Source organism: Anoplophora glabripennis, unplaced genomic scaffold (genome assembly GCF_000390285.2).
Source record: "Anoplophora glabripennis isolate ALB-LARVAE unplaced genomic scaffold, Agla_2.0 scaffold964, whole genome shotgun sequence".
Taxonomy (NCBI): Eukaryota; Metazoa; Arthropoda; class Insecta; order Coleoptera; family Cerambycidae; genus Anoplophora; species Anoplophora glabripennis.
Window position 1 is genome coordinate 6,261 of NW_019417100.1, and position 17,890 is coordinate 24,150.

The 17,890-nt window shown below is 32.0% G+C and overlaps 1 protein-coding gene across 2 annotated transcripts; it reads right to left on the minus strand.

The window, feature by feature from the left end:
- Positions 1 to 6,681: 6,681 nt before the first annotated feature.
- LOC108912734 (arf-GAP with dual PH domain-containing protein 1-like) lies at positions 6,682 to 16,280 on the minus strand. Of its 2 annotated transcripts, XM_018718063.1 has the most exons (5): positions 16,151 to 16,280; positions 15,083 to 15,308; positions 11,356 to 11,942; positions 7,275 to 7,466; positions 6,682 to 7,187 (listed from the first exon to the last, which is right to left on the minus strand). In XM_018718063.1, exons 1-5 carry the CDS (start codon positions 16,230 to 16,232, stop codon positions 7,123 to 7,125), a joined length of 1,152 nt encoding a protein of 383 aa, XP_018573579.1. In that variant the 5' UTR covers positions 16,233 to 16,280; the 3' UTR covers positions 6,682 to 7,122. The 2 variants fall into 2 exon arrangements, with proteins under 2 accessions (XP_018573579.1, XP_023311688.1); XM_023455920.1 differs by having other exon boundaries at positions 6,682 to 7,466.
- Between the last annotated feature and the right edge of the window lie 1,610 nt (positions 16,281 to 17,890).

Consider the following 17,890-nt stretch of genomic DNA (forward strand, 5'->3'; position numbering starts at 1 on the left):
TAAGGTCAGCGGCCCCAGAAAGGTATTTTGAAAATGGCTTGTGTGGTAACATTGGCAAGATATAAATCTACCATTGACACAAATTCAGCCTCGCATCTCGCTGCGTTCTGGTGATAATTGATCAAATAGGCGCTAGAGCGGGTATTTTTCAAAATTGTTTTTTCCGAAAACTATTGCAGCTGCTCTACTGAAATAAAAACTGTTCGTTAGACAAAACATTAGTCTACATTATATATTTTTTATAGAATTTTTCTGTTTATTTACCATTAAAAAAAAAATAAATATATTTTTTTCAAGATTTTATTCGTAGTTCACGCAGAGGTACAATCACAGAAAAAATATATACTATGTCTAGTATTATTACCAAAAAGTGCATAAATATAAAATGGGTGCAACACTATCAAAAAAAATTAAAACTTCTTAGGACCATCTTAGGTACTAATGACTTCCCATTTGTGACACCATTATTATCTGTTTGTTACTTAAAAATATATTAAGTAGTTAAAAATGTAAGGAAGATTTTGATTTTGACAAACAGATGAAAATTGTTTGTGGAACTACGTTTTTAGAGAACAAGACTAAACCTGTCGCTTTCCAGCTAGTCGCGTATGTGCATTGTGTTTTGTTTACCTATCATTTTTATGCCCTCACCACTATAATAGCCCGACTTCAATTATCGTATGCGGATTGTTTCGGATTATTAAAATTTTTTTATATAATTAAACTGTTTTATTTGCACGTGCCTCAGGGCTTCGGTTTGATTTACCTATTTTATTTTATTTTTATTTATTTTGGTTTGTTTTATTTTATTTTGTTTTGTTTGTTTTTATCTTATTTTGTTTTATTTTATTTTGTTTGTTTTTATTTTATTTTGTGTTAGTTGATTTTTTTCAGAAGACAATTATTTTTATTTTTTTAATGGTAAATAAGACAGAAAAATTCTATAAAAAATTTATAATGTAGACTAATGTTTTGTCTAACGAACAGTTTTTGTTTCATTAGAGCAGCTGCAATAGTTTTAGGAAAAAACAATTTTGAAAAATACCCGCTCTAGTGTCTATTTGATCAATTATCACCAGAACGCAGCGAGATGTGAGGCTAAATTTGTGTCGATGGTAGATTTATATCTCGACAATGTTACCACACAAGTCATTTTCAAAATACCTTTCTGGGGCCGCTGACCTTATCTTATCCTGATAAACCCTTTGAATATGGAAAAAATAAATATTTTTCTCTTAATCCACATGAGTATGGTTAAAGAAATACGTAGGGGATTTTGAAAACATTAATTTTTGTGTGATTGGCAAACGTTTGAAGTAAAAAGAACCTGAATTAATTCATTTTATGGGTGCACTATTATTTTTAAGATTAACTATACATTTATTCTGCTTGTAAGTGGCTGCTACAGGATAAGACTAAACATCTCTAAATGACATGATGAATCATGTCAGCGTTATAATTTCAATTTCAGATTAAGGAGGTTTATCGGGTACGGAGGTACGTCTAAAGTCTAACGAAAGTTTCTGTAGATTCGCAAGTGACTAAAGTAGTAAGCCTTTAGATTTGGCAACGTTGCACTTGGCTGGCTGTTCATCAATTGTTGCGCCTTGTAAGTGGAAAGACCAAAAAAATTTGCATTCTCACTCTACTAAATCGTGGAAAATTATTTTATTAATATCTTGTCTCTTAGGAATCCAAACTAGTCATAATTTTTTTTTTTTTGAGGATTTTCTTCATATTAATAAGCTTGTATTAATTTTTTTATGAATATTTGTTTGTCAATTCCAAATCAGATAAACCTCCTTAATCGACTGCAGCTTCTTTCTTTGGTCTAATGCGTGGTTTCCTGTTTTGCTTTAACACTTACCTTCTTCTGTTTTGGTAGTCTTATGAGGGCAAAACTTAACTAGTTAAATATGTCCACACATTCTTGAAATATAAAAAGTGTAATTATTTTAATTAAGCGGTTTATTATTTCTTCTTTTTATTGTTTTCTGCATCGTATACACACATACAAGTCATAATCAACAATTTACTTTGAGTTATAACTACTCATATATTATAAAATATATAAATAATTAATTATATAAATATTAAATACATAAATATCAGTTGTCAATCAGTGACAGAATTCTGGACCCAAATATAAAAAAAAATAATCCGATATACTCCTTAATATTAACTATCACTCAATCTGCGAATGTTTATGATTTCAAATTTCTATATTTAACGTTTAAATTTACAGGGGTTTACGGTCCAATTAGACATAAAATTAAAAACTAGGAATACAAGAAATTTGCTACTCTTTACAAATCAATTATACTAAAGGTACGTTCTCGCAATGTCTTTAAGTATAATTTCTGTCAGCGGTAATAATTTCAATTCTGTTGGGAGAGTAGGATTTAGTTATCAATTTCAAGTTTGTATGTCACACGTTGGTAAAAACATCTTGAGAACGCCTAAAAGAAGTTTCACTTGTTACGCTTTTCTTAAAATGCACCTTAAGAGTTCCTGAAAAACGTAACAAGTCAAATTTACGCGTTTCAGTAGACTTGGCCAAAAGCAGTTCAAGGTAGTACATTGCCCTAGTATTTTGTTTACGCTTTCAGTCGCCTACAAAATAGTATGTGCAACAAAAATAGAACTATATTTATAGTTTTCGGATTTGTCCAAACAACAACATATCTTTCACCGTAATATACTATTACCAGTCGATATGTCTATGTTACTATTTCTATATAGTGTGTTTATAAAATAATGCATAAATTCGATAAAGTCTAGAAAATTGTTTTGAGAAAACCACTCAGACATGCCGATTTTTAGTTCTCACTTTTTATAACAATTCTATATAACGTCGTCTCTGATGGTAGTCACTTTTATGTTATATTTTCAAGAAACATGCATATCGTACCATTTCCTTCACATTTTTGACTTTGTTTCAAAATTTGAAATCTATGTCTACCATTCAGTATTAAAAAAAAAAACACCTGCTTAATTCAAAAGTGCAAGGTAGTATAGGGACTAGGGTGGCCCAAAAAAAAAAAAAACGATTTTTTTTTCGTGTCTTGTTAGTTTATCATGTTTTAAGAGCCCCCTCAAAAAATCAGCTCAAAAAAAATTTTTTAGAGGTCGCTCAAGATTTTTAAAAATTTCCAAAATCGTCAAAAATTGAATTTATTTTTGTTTTATTTTTTTTCTCGCTAGTTTATCATTTTCTAGGTTGAAAAAAATCTCTATTCTGAAAATTTCAAATCGATATTTTAATTTCTAAAGGTCACTCATAATTATTTTAACTTTCAAAGTAGTGTACCTAAAATGTTTTTGGGCGACCTCTACAAATAAATATCAACGAACTATAATTTTTTTTATTGAATTTGATAAACAAAAGAATAGAAATAAATCACGAAACACTTAAATTTTAAAAAATTATAAATATTTGATACTCAGTGCGGTAATTTTTGCCTCGAGAAATTTTTTAAGTCAATAAGTTCTCGCTGTTTTTCAATAGATGGCGTTGCCAGAAGCACACAGAATTCTTGTTGAGCAAACTGCAAACAATATGCAGAGATCGGTTTAGACGCTTTAAAAATACTAATTTTGATGTTGAAGATAAAGAAAGCTCTGACATACCGAAACAGTTTGAAGGTGAAGAATTGGAGGCGTTTCATCATGAATACTCATGTTAGACGCTAGCTCAACTTGCAAAATCATTAGGACACAACAGTTTCGAAACATTTGAAAGCATTCAAAAGCGAGGACGCTGGACGCCGTACGAGTTGAAGCCGAGAGATGTCAAACGGCATCCCTGCAAGTGTGAACAGCTGTTTCAACAGCAGAAAAGGAAAGGTTTTTTGCATCGTATCGTGTCTGTGGATGAAAAATGGATACGCTACGATAATCTTAAGTGTAGAAAATTGTGGGGGTAGCTGAACATCAGTTATGGGAGTGTCCACCGGTTTGTGACTGATGACTTGAAAATGCGTAAAGGCCTGCTAGATGGTTTCTCCGTCTGTTATCGGAGGAGCAGAAGCAACATAGATTGGAGATTTTGCAGCGACACTTTAATCGATTCCAGCAAGAGGGTGAAGCCTTTTTGAATCGCATAGTCATCTATGAGGAAACTTGGGTGCATCACTACACGCCCGACTCGAAGTAGGCAAGTATGGAGTGGAGAAAAAGTGGCGAGAGGGGACTGGTGAAGGCAAAGACGCGCTTGTCAGCCGGAAAGGTAATGGCAACAGTATTTTTTTACCGTTTTCACGTTGACTTTCTCCGTGATCGACGCACGATTAATGCACAATATTATTGTGAATTACTGGATGCCGCCAAATTGTCATTTCGAAGGAAAAAGGAAGAAGTAATCGGTAAGAAGTGGAACTAGTGACGGGTAGTTCGCGAACGAACGAGTTAAAACGAACAATTCTTCATAGTGAACTAAAAGAACTAGTTCCCTATTCCAAAACAAAGTAGTTCGCACGAACTATTTGTGACGATTTTGACCAATCTTATGTTTCGGTCTGTCGAAGCATGAAGCAGCGCACAGCGCATTCATTTCGTTCATTCATTACGTCTGCTCAACGAAACAGCTTAGTGTATAATGATTCGGATCGAACTGAAATAGTTCGCGAACTAAAACAAACAATTTTTCAATACATACGTACAATTGCGATGCGGACATGAGAAGGCAGGCGCACGGAATATAAAAGAGCATCTATAATTCCTAGGATAAGAGGTTTTAAAGTTAGAAAATCGAAAACCTTGCCAGCCATTCCTAGGAAAAAAAGTCTAATGAACATATTTTGTAAGAAATTCCAGCGACAAAACAGTTTATTACACTTTAGATTCTTAATACTGTGCATATAAACAAAAGCAGAAGATGTACTTTAGATCGTTTTGTCTGATTGGATGAATATTTACGAAAAACCTATTATACATTAGACTATTTTGCCTTAATTTAGATACATTAGATTTTTTTGACTTTAGAAGTAAATGAAAAAGCTTGTTATTAAAAAACACGCAACAGCTATTAGATTCAGCGCTAATGTAAAACAATGCAACCCGTTCGTAAATATTACTAATTTGAAATGATTAATTTTTAAAACGCAGTGGTACATTTGCTAGCTTATTTCAGTACTCTGCCGTCTAAATGTAAACGAATCTGCATGCACATTTGATCGAGACTGAACGATCGCAATCGCGCCTAGCAACGGGAGAACAAGAGATGCTTTTGCTAGTGACTCACGTCGTCGAATATCTAAAGTAGTTCGCGAACTAGATTTAAGAACTAGTTCATTTGGAGCAAGTAGTTCTCGAGAACTAGTTCTCCGAAATGAATTATTATGCCCATCACTAATGACAACGCCAGGCCTCATGCGACCAATGCCACAAGGCAAAAACTGGATGTATTAGGCTGGGAAACGCTGGAACATCCGCCGACTTGCCCCCTTGCGATTTTCATCTTTTTGGACCCCTCAAAGAAGCGCTTGGAGGCCAACGTTTCGACGACAACGACGCGGTGGAAGCAATTGTGCTCTAGTTGCTATAACAACGTCCGAAGAGTTTCTATGATGGAATTAAAAAGCTCTCAACCCGATGGGAAAAATGCATTTCAAGGACGGGCGACTATGTAGAAAAATAATATGTCTCTAGGCTTAATTAAACAAAATTATAATTTTTTACAAAACGAATCCCGTTTATATTTGATACACCCTCGTAAATTGTCGATAACGTCATAGATTTTGTTTGGGTCACCGTAAATAATTGTATGAAATCTTATAAAAAAGGGCAATTAACGATAAAATTCGATGCCTTTTTCCCAAAATCAGTATCAGTTTTTTCCTGATGAAATATGGGCCAAGTAGACTGATAAGTGTAAATTTTTATGTACCGTTTATACATTGTGCTTGGATTTAAAAAAATAATTCATTTCAATTTTCAAAAATGTACAAAATTGCTTTTCAATTATGGAACTTTTAAAACCTGTTGGCCCAAAAAAAAATGAATTTTTTTTTCGTATCTTGTGAAAATATGTTAGTTTATCATATTTTAAGATCCCCTGCAAAAAATCAGCTCAAAAAAATTTTTTTTAGAGGTCTCAAGATTTTTAAAAATTTCCAAAATCGTCAAAAATTAATTAAAAAAATTTTTTTTTTCGTTATTTTATCATTGTCTAGGTTGAAAAAAATCTCGATTCTGAAAATTTCAAATCGATAAATATCAATGAACTAATAATTTTTTTTTTATTGGATTTGATGAACAAAAGAAATAAATCACGACACTTAAAAAATTTCTCGAGGCAAAATTTACTACCGCAGTGAGTATCAAATATTTAGAACATTTTAATTTTTTAGAATTTAAGGGTCGTGATTTATTTCTATTCTTTTGTTCATCAAATTCAATAAAAAAAATTATTACTTCATTGATATTTATTTTTAGAGGTCGCTCAAAAAGATAGGTGCACTATTTTGGAAGAAAATAATTATATGTCCTTTAGAAATTAAAATATCAATTTGAAATTTTCAGAACCGAGATTTTTTTCAACCTAGAAAATGATAAAATAATGAGAAAACAATACAATTTTTGACAGTTTTGGAAATTTTTTAAAATCTTGAGCGACCTCTAAACATTTTTTTTTTGAGCTGATTTTTTGAGAGGCTCTTAAAACATGATAAACTAACATATTTTCACAAGACACGAAAAAAAATTCGTTTTTTTTTTGGGCCACCCTACCACTGTTTACATTGAATAGATGAAACATCGTTTTACATAATAATTTTAAATTGAATTATAATAGTCTATATATTTATTACAATTTAGACGAAACGTTCCTAAAAATCGTGTTTTTTAGCTTGTCCTTTATGTCGCAAAAGTATAACAAAAATATTACTACAAAGATAAAAAGATACAATACGTGGAACTACCTACTTAGAATACCATATAAAACTTGTAAAAATAATTTAATTGCAAATCGTCAAGCATAAACTGAGTGACATATACGTAACATGGATACTTGTTCTTTTGAGTATTAATGAAAAGATGATGAGCATGAATAATGGTTACTGCATTACATAATAAATATAGGACTAGGTGATATATAATATAGACGTAATCGAGTTATTGATACTACCTTGGGGAAAATATATTTATTGAATTTGTATTTGTGCGCTTCCTTATTAGTCGCCCACAAACTGAAAAAAAAAAAATGGAAAAAAACTTTAATATCCACATCATAACCAGTTCAAACATTTTTAAATTAATCGAAGAGAAAAACTTACTTGCTGAATCTTGCGGCGTCAAAGGCCTGTCTATCACTCTTCCTATGACCTCGATCCAGTGATCCCTATCGTGTTCAGACTGAGCCGATAAATTGTACGTTCTATCGGGGGTCGTTAGCGAAAAGGAAAATCCTTGGTCTTTTACACCGGCAGATACACCTATGCGTATACTGTATCCGTCCAGAGAATGACCTGAAATATATAGTTTATTCTGTTTGTTAGATGTTAGATTTAGTTGAAATTAAATATCGCTGATCATGGTGATGATTGTTTCTATTTTATTCAGTCAATTAAAATAATTAAAGAAGACACAAATCTTTCATATAGCCCCAAAAAATAAAGTCTAACATCGACTAAATCGATGTCGCGTATTCAAAAAAGTTACAATATCTCGTAAATGAGGCTCCAAATCAAAATCTTATAAGAGTGAAAAAACAGAAAACGCCGTTTTATCTAAAAAAAATATTCGGAAAGCATAGGAGTACTCAAAAAAAAATAGGGGGTCCATGGGTACTGTAACCCCCCCCTCTCCCCACCGTTCGCGCTTTGATATTTTAAACTAAAATTACACAAAAAGTGTGTCGACTTAAGAATAAAATATGTGCTAAATTTCAAATAAATATCTCTATAATCACTGGAGTTATCAATAAATACCATTTTCTAAATTTTAATTTTAACACCCTGTATTTTGAAAATGGGGCTCCGAATTGAAAAGTGACACGAGAAAAGTCCCCATTATTTTAGTCCAAAGAATACGTGATTAACGGGTTGACCTACTAATTTGTAACACCCTGTATATCAGTTCCTCATATTTTACGATATTTTTAGCAATTTCTTTATTTTTTATGAAACCATCCTAGGGAGGCAGTGAAACAAAAGAAATGTTTGTGACTTGTCAATAGTTTTTCTCGTCATTAGCTCTGACTGTTGAAGTAGTGTTTTACTGTGATTTAAATAGTTATTCTTAATTAATTAATATTGTTTGTACGGTTTTGTTCTTACTTGTTCGTAATGAATTTCTCAAGAGAAGAAGTCAAGCCTGTCTTGATGAAATTTATCCTAATAGATAGATTAGTCGAGGTGGGCCATTGTCATGGCCTCCTAGATCATATGACCTTACACCACTTGACTTTTTTTTGTGGGGGTTTGTAAAAGACAGGGTATATGCTGGAGAGCCACCAACTACTCGTGATGATATGATAAATAGAACAAGACAAGCTTGTCTTAATATTACACCAAATGTGGTGCATGACATCTTTCGCCGAATTAACTTGTGTATTTGAGAAGGTGGAAATATTTTTGAACATCTATTGTAAGACTTAATAAAGCTTTGTTTTATCAGTAAATATATACAGGTCTGCTCATATTTTTATTTCCGATACCAAGTTAGTAAACTATATAAATATTTTACCAGTCTTCCCTAATAATTATGACTCCGCCCCCATATCATTTGTATAACTTTATGCTATAGATATAAGGGAATAAAAAAGAAGTGCGCAAAACCTGCGATTCTAAGCTCTCCCTGACTATTAATTTATTGTATCTGTCTTGCATTAGGAATTTGGGAACAATGTATGTCTAAGATACGTACATACGGAAGAAAGAATACTGGACAGTAATTATGTTTTTGATTTATTGCGATAGCATAAAGAGTATAAGCCACGACCTGAAATTGATAGCAGTGTTGCCATACGTACAATAATTACCCTATTTGTACGATAATTTTTTACAAGAATGATAAGAGGTTTTGAGACGATACTAAAACATTCCAACTTTATTACAAATTATTTATAACCTTTAGTAAAAACTAAAACGGTATTCTAAAATAAAATGAGTGGTAATTCTTAAGCAAAATAATGAATTATTTTCAAATGCTTATTAAATAAAGCTTATTATTAATTAATAAGGTGTTCAAACAAACCACCTGCTTGAGCTTCACAATACCCTAATCTGACGTAAAATTCTTGACGAACATTTGACAAAATTTCAGGAGTAACTGATTCTGAAATATTTCTAATTTTAAGCTGTAATTCGTCCAAATTTGCAGCTCTTTCGTGTCGATGTATGTAGAGAAGTTGCGTTAAATTACCCCATAGAAAGAAGTCGCAGGGTGTCAGATCTGGAGATCGAGGAGGCAAAGATATGGAAATAAGCCTTTCAAGAAAAGTTGGTTCCAAATAATCTTGAACTGGCCTTACGTTGTGTGCAGGACATCCGTCTTACTGAAACCAAATTTCCTCAAAACTTACATCCAACTGTACATTTCGTACAGCTGGTACACTATTTTGTAATAAATTCAAATATCTCTTAGCATTTAAGTTACCACAATAAAAAAGGGACCTACAATATTATCACCTAAAATGCCAGCTCAAAGATTTACCTTATGAGGGTACAGCGTTCTTAATGGTATACTTAAATGCTTGTTTTCCCGGGACCAATATTGGACCACTGAAGGATTATTACGGCCAAGTAGGGAAAAAGATGATGCGTCTGTAAATAAAATCTGCCTAGCAAATTCATTATTTTCATACACCTTATTTGATCGCCAGGAATAATTTGTTGAGAAGTTTGCATTTTATAGGCTTTGTAACCATTCTTTTTTAAGATGCGACGAACTGTACTGTACTGAATGTCAAGTTCTTCGAAAATTTAGGAGGAAGAACTTGACACTTACTTCCACAAAAGCACAGACATTAACCTCTTTTTCTCTCCTTGCTTCAGGAATTTGAAGAAGTTCCTGATTGCTACATTTTGTACACCGATTAACACATCCACACTTCTTAAACTTATGAAAAATATTCAAAACAGTTCTAGCAGTTGGGACTGTTTCGTCGGGGTATGAAAATATAAATCGACCAACAACTTCCTCTGCACTTTCTCACGACAATACCATTTAATAATATTAATTTTTTGTTCGACACTGTACACCATTTTTATTTTGTAATATTGTCTACCTCTTACCAACGGTTTGAGTGGAATAATAATAAAAATAAAACTAAACAAACAGCAAAGCGCTTTAGCAGGGTTCATAGTTCAAAAATAATAAAGAATTCCCTGATTTTTCCAGGTTTTCCCTGACTTATAAGAAAAAAATCCAGGTCACTTTTAGTTCATTTTTACATATTAATTAGCATTTATGCATTAAATTTTTTCTCGACTGGACTCTACAATTTTTCATACTCTAACAACATGATTATGTTAAGTCTGAACCCTTCCACCCAAAGTTGACAGGGGAGATGCATGTAATTTACTTAGTCTATGCGAAAGAATTACCTGGCCAGATCTGTACTTTGCTATCATATAACAAATATACTAAAAATTCAATAAGAATAAGAAAGCTGCATAATTTACGATCATTGTTCTTTTCTGCAAAAAGTAAAGATACGTTTTAAGCAATACTTGTTTGTTTCAACTCTTTAGCCCTAGTATGCGCTATTTATAAAATATGAAAAATAAAGAAACTGCAAAAAATATCGTAAAATATGAGGAACCGATATATAACACCTATTATGAAAGTTGTAGATTTTGAGGTCTTTCACATTCCATTAAAAAATACAGGGTGTTCTATTTGAAAGAAACAAAATTTTTACCTTTGAAAAAAATAACATTTGTTATGATTTTGTGAACACCCTGTATGACATTTATAAACAGTGACTACTTCAGAATTTATGGTGAATATAGTACAAGTGTGACGATTGCTTAGATTGTATCTCAAAAAACGAGTATATCAGTTACGATCAAGTGTAACGTCAAAAATGTCATTTTTTATATTAAAATATTAATAACTTGAAAACGGCTGATTTTTGGCACACAATACCTATTACGAAAAAGTTGCATAATTCCATGTAAAATATAAATATCCACTCAAATACAGGGTGCTCCATTTAAAAAAATAAAACTTTGGTCAGTCCTCCGAAAACTAATCACCCTGTACAAGTCAAATTATTTTTAAAATGTGACCTCCCCCCACCCGAACCTATTTTGAAATATTTTGTCTCAATTATATTTTAGGGATAAATCAATTTTGCCACAGCGTTGACCCTGTATAATTTTCAGTTTATATTTCAAGTAAAGTACTCACCTATAAATATTTCACCTTTAGGATAAGCATCGAGCGGTTCATCGTGATACATTAGTTTCCTGTTATCTAACGTGAACCACCTTTTCTTAAAGCCGTCACTAATTTTAGGACCGGTTTTCCATAGCCAACCTTCCTTTGCAAAATCCTCAGTCAAAAGATTCACCAAATCGCATTCACTCGCCGAAGGATACGCGACTTGTAATCTGTGTAATTTGGCGCACCGCACAGCCATATACCAATTTGTGATTATTTCCCCTTCTTCGTGGTAGACGTAAATGTGTCGGGTAGTACCGTCTTTCAGAAACGTAAGCTGTAACGAATTTGGGTATCCTATCTTGTCGGGGGCAAAAACTACGTTCAATTCGGATATCCGAAGTACAGCTTTCGGTTCTTTGTTTTCTCTAACGAAATATTTTAGCGTGTCGTCCATTTCGGAGAGGACGAACTTTCGAGCTTGGTATTTGCTGTCCTCTTTGCCCCTTTTCATAAGAAAACCCTGCATGTAACCGCTGGTGTAGGTTTGCCTCTCTGGATAGCAAAATTCTTCTCTTTGGTACTTTGCTCTTATCCACTGTTCTATTAACACTCTGAAACAAAAAATTAGTACAGTAGAAGTCTCTAATACCGACCACTCTAAGGAATCAAAAGTTGGTCACTAAAGAGTGGTGATCGTTTAAAAAAGAATACAGTAGAAACCCGATTATCCGTGTACGGATTGTCCGGGGTGCGGATTATCCGTGATATGTCTAGGAATTTGTTTGTGGTGACGAGTAATTTTGTGTTTTTGTTCAGTAAATAACATCATGTGTTGTGGCTAATGCTTCTATCTGCATGCAGAGGTTGCAAATATTCTATTGGCCTATTTTGAGTAAGTCTACATTTTAAACTTACGTAAAATACGTCAGAAAATAGATAAAAACAGAAAAGTTCAGAAAATCACCATATTTTGGGTTCCCCTACATGCCCTTGCTGTGTCTGTTCTTATGCGGAACACCCTATGTATACATATATGGGGCATTCCACGCCAAATCGACTACTTTTAACCCTGACCCCCTTCGATTTGGCTGAAACTTTTTTATTGTTTTCTACTCCATTGAAAACCTCTGAGAATTTTTTCACCCAACTTAAAAAAAGTTTTTTTCTTTGAAAATAACCATAACCTTTTCAAAAATTGAGTTATCGGGACGTTTTTTTTTTTAAATTTTGTTTTTAAATGTACTTTTTGAAAAAAAAATAGATCAAAATTATCTGGACCTGTTGTTTTTTTTAATTTTCGAAAAAAAAACGAGTTTCTCGATTACCATTTTTGAAAAAAAAAATTGATTTATAAAAAATGTCAGCTTTTTATAAGAAAATTTTTGAAAATGTATATAGAAAATTGAAAACGTATATTGAAAAATGTATATTGAAAATGTATATTGAAAAAAAAAATGGATATTGAAAATTGAAAAAAAAATATATGAAANACATATATGGGGCATTCCACGCCAAATCGACTACTTTTAACCCTGACCCCCTTCGATTTGGCTGAAACTTTTTTATTGTTTTCTACTCCATTGAAGACCTCTGAGAATTTTTTCACCCAACTTAAAAAAAGCTTTTTTCTTTGAAAATAACCATAACTTTTTCAAAAATTGAGTTATCGGGACGTTTTTTTTTTAAAATGTTTGTTTTTAAATGTACTTTTTGAAAAAAAAATAGATCAAAATTATCTGGACCTGTTGTTTTTTTTAATTTTCGAAAAAAAACGAGTTTTTCGATTACCATTTTTGAAAAAAAAAAAATTGATTTATAAAAAATGTCAGCTTTTTATAAGAAAATTTTTGAAAATGTATATAGAAAATTGAAAACGTATATTGAAAAATGTATATTGAAAATGTATATTGAAAAAAAAAATGGATATTGAAAATTGAAAAAAAAATATATGAAAGAAATAATTGAGTGTAAACATGAAAATAATTTCGATTTTTTTTTGAAAAAGTTAAGAAAAAAATAGAAGATCGTTTTGAATAACTTTTTTGTATTTTTTTCAAAAACTACATTAAAAAACAAAGAAAATGAAAAAAAAAAGTTATTTGGTTCATTTTTGGACGAACAGTGGGCTTTAAAAAAAACATGCAAGACATTTGAACTCAAATAAATCATTTTGAAACCACCTTCTTTTGATTTTTTGAAATTGTCATCAATCGCTGCATAGAAAAAAGTCTCTTAAACATTTACAGGCTTCTAATAGGTTTGATATATTTGATAATGAAATACTTTCAGCTTCCTCATTTTCAGTTTCAGAATCGGAAGTAGTGCTACTTGTTTCTCTGATCACAGTATTGTATTTTTGTCACTTTATATGCCAAGTTGAATACGGTCACTTCAGCCACTATTTCTCAAAAAATAAAATATTCATGTAAATGAGATAGAACTATGTATTTCAATATTTTTATGCATTTTTTTCCAATTTAATTAATATAAGAAAAAACTATCCCAAACATTTCGATGTATTCTGATTTTTTTAGTGACTGTAAAGGCCCATCATTTTAGTTACATCTTTTAGCTTGGATTAGTACATGAAAATAGTTTATCAAATTTTCAGAATAAATATCAAATTTAGATATTGAGATTCTTTAGTTCTCATCATTAAATTAGAAAATATTCGAAAATAAGTCTGTGAAGCATCATTTATCAATTTTTTAATTTAATTTTATTTAATTTTACTTTTTCATTGTGGCAAAATATAAAAAAGAACTACTAACTAAATGCCATATTTGCTCTTTAAAATATAAACAAAATTAAATCCTCAGTGACCAACATTAATGAAAACTATTTTTCTGCATAGACAAATTTTTTCCAATATCAACTTCGTATCAAAAGTATTTAAAAACTTGCTGATTGCAATAAGTTGCCTGGACAAATTGTTAATTAAAACATGCTCTAATTTTTTAGAGATAACATTTTACATTTATGTTTATTTATCTAAATGTCAACTGAACAATTTGTTGGCTATGCTATTTGCTATTAAATATATCTAATAAAATGATAAGGAATGACTGGTTAATAAATAGGTTGGAACAGTTTTTTTAATTTCTATTTCCAAGTCAGAAATTGCATAGCCAAGTATGAAACTGGCATTTCAATACTGCAAAGGTTATTAATGAACATTATAACAAGAAGAAATAATGTAAGGTTTGTAATATTTTTTTGTCTGGAAAAAAGTAACAACCTATATGGGAAAGAAAAATTTAATATTCTGAAACAGGACTGTAAATTGTTAAATATTTCTTTCGACTACTGTTTCACGGTTTTAAATGATACATTCTTTATACAACAAAACAACTACATTAATTATAACTATACTGATTTATTAGAGAGAATAAGTAGATTTTTTAAATTTCCGTCTTATAACCTAATCTTCCCGTAAGATGTCCTCAGCACATAATCATTCAAGATTATGATTATAGATTTTTAGAAATCAGTCATAGTATATCCTTTCCAAGTAACAAATACAAAATTTAAAGTACCAGAATACACAAACTCAATGATATTTCTAAATTAGTGTTTCTAACACTAAGAAATTTTATTTAACGAAAGTTTGTCTTATTTAGTTTATGGTTTGTGGTATAATTATTTTATTTCTACATTTATTTGTAATATTTTCGCTACATTTTATCTATTTGAGCAAATATAGATAAATAAATAAATAAAAATAAAATTTGACCGATTGCACTGGACTTACTGAGGATCGTCTTCTTTAGGCCTTCTATAACACGGGGGCACTCTTTCTTCATATTTCAGTTTTGCTTTCGTATTTCCCACTTCCTTCATTCTTTGAACCTGGGAATCCTCCCATCTGTCTAATTTTAAATGCTTTACTTTACTTATGTGAACTCCCATACTGCGGTGAACACCCGAACATCTTGTACAAATAAATATGCCAATGTTGTAAGAAGCCCACTCTGGGTCTGTAATAAAAGTACATTAAAAGTTGATAGATTAAGAAACATTAACGGAAATAATTTTATTAAAATATTGACAATAAACCCCGTAGATGTGAATTTTCCTGAAAACTAAAAATAAGGAATTCTACAGTCCAACTTATGTATTTGAAGCATGTAATAAATATTGCATTCTAATCTAATTTACTAAGAAACGTTTTTATAGATACAAATTTGAGTTATACAAGTAGGGTCAATTTATCAAAAATAAAGTAAGCCAAATATTCTTGAAAATGAGTTATTATATTTAGGTACACATATTTAAAAGGAAAACTTTGTCGACACAATATTATACATTATTTTCTTCGGAACTCAAAAATACAATACAATATATACAAAACATTTCAGAAATATTTTATCAGCAGTAAATCATTAGTAATAGAAGAAAAAAAAATCATAGTTTTGTATGGTTAAAGCTAATTCATGTTAGTGTTTGATTCTGATTATGAATAAAAATAAAATATCCTAACAATTTTTTTAAGACAAAATATAATGTATAAAAGATTACTTCCTGATCAGTGATCATACTTTAGTTTTCTTATATATCCGTAGTCTTCTAACCAACTTTTTAATTAATTAAATACCCAAATAAATAAATTTGTCGGAATGAATTGAAATTAATTAATGTGTTAAATGATTTCTATTAAATCGGAAATTAGAACACATAAATTATATTTTGTATGAAAAAAATAAAAGGATTACGAAATTATCTACGTATATACAACTTTGTTTACTTCCATGGAGCATGGGTGGCATGCTTTTTAAAACGGATACCATAATTAAGTAAATTTTATAATAAAATCACTTACTTCGTGCTCCGCAGTCGGCACATACATTATTTCCGGTATATTTTAATAATTCACTTAAACATTTTTCATTTCTATCAGCCATTTTATGGCGAAAATATTATCTTAACACAAACACAAACAACATCTACCATTTTTAAAGACGAATATTTCGTTATAATTCGTTTCGTCTCGTTTAATTTTTGATATCGAAGGGCAGTGTTCCGTTCCGATATAGAGCGTCTTCTACTACCATAGAAAGGTAAACCTAATCGCCATTATTCCATGGCTAGAAATTGGCCTCAATGATTTGGGATCGAGGCGGATTATCCCTCTTTATCCTGCCTCATCTCGTGTAAAACCTACTGGAAAACGATCGAAATCAAAGGGCTATAATTGGTTGAATTGTTAATGATTTTGAACAAATTGAGTGTGATACCATTGGTATCGTCACTTCAAATCATTCGCAATTCGCATTGATGTGGTGATGCGAACGAAATTATTCTTATACCGGTATACGTATGATTCCCGGTATGTGTGCACATTCTCGTGCGAGCGGTCGAACTGAGCGGACGTGTTTATTGTGAAGTGAAGTGCATTGCATCGAGCAAGATCTACCTGCCTTTATTAAGGCTACCTGGAAAGAATCCCTTTCTTTCCTCTTAANCACAAACACAAACAACATCTACCATTTTTAAAGACGAATATTTCGTTATAATTCGTTTCGTCTCGTTTAATTTTTGATATCGAAGGGCAGTGTTCCGATATAGAGCGTCTTCTACTACCATAGTAAGGTAAACCTAATCGCCAATATTCCATGGCTAGAAATTGGCCTCAATTATTTGGGATCGAGGCGGATTATCCCTCTTTATCCTGCCTCATCTCGTGTAAAACCTACTGGAAAACGATCGAAATCAAAGGGCTATAATTGACTGACTGTCAATCTACTTGGCTTTTAGTATGAGCACTTTCCTCGATTCTTAACATTATTGTGTGTAGCGTCCAATTATTGTTGTACCGATTTGGTTGGGTTGGGTGAGTTGGATGTTAAATCGAACATTCTGTAGGGTTTAGATTTAGGTGCTTTCGTTTTGACAAAGAAAGGAAAGCAGCTATTAGATTGGTAACTCAGAGCATCAAACCTGTGGTATATTCAATCTGATAAAAATATTGCAGAGTTTGTCACTCAAAACTCAAGATTGTTCCCCTTTTCCTCTTGACGTAGCTACCAAATTTTTAGTGTTTTGAAAACCCTAAAATATCGACGGCAAAAGTTGTTAGGCAAAAAGTATTATTATTTTTCACTAAACCTAAAATAACTTATATAGTATCTTAGTAAAGAGAATATCGTGGATGTTATTTCACCATCAACACGTGACAGAACATTGGTTGTTTTGAGCTAGACATGACAATCCCCTCCTCAGGCGCGCCGCGCCATTATTCTATGGCTAGAAATTGGCCTCAATGATTTGGGATCGAGGGGGATTATCCCTCTTTATCCTGCCTCATCTCGTGTAGGCCTGGACAGCCTTCGTAGGTGGGCCCCATCCGTCGTCTACCCCGACCGCAAATGCGGCCGGTGTAGGCGCTTTGTGGGACCTCCTTTTGTCCTGGCTGGGCCCCGCCGGCTAGGGCCCTTTCTTCTGGCGCTCTTCTTGCTTCGCCGGCTCGTCTGTGTAAACCCCGGGGGTAGTGTCATGTTTATGTGTGGTATGGTTGGGTAGGGTAGTGCGGCTATGCAGCCTGGGATGCGCTTTGCTAAGG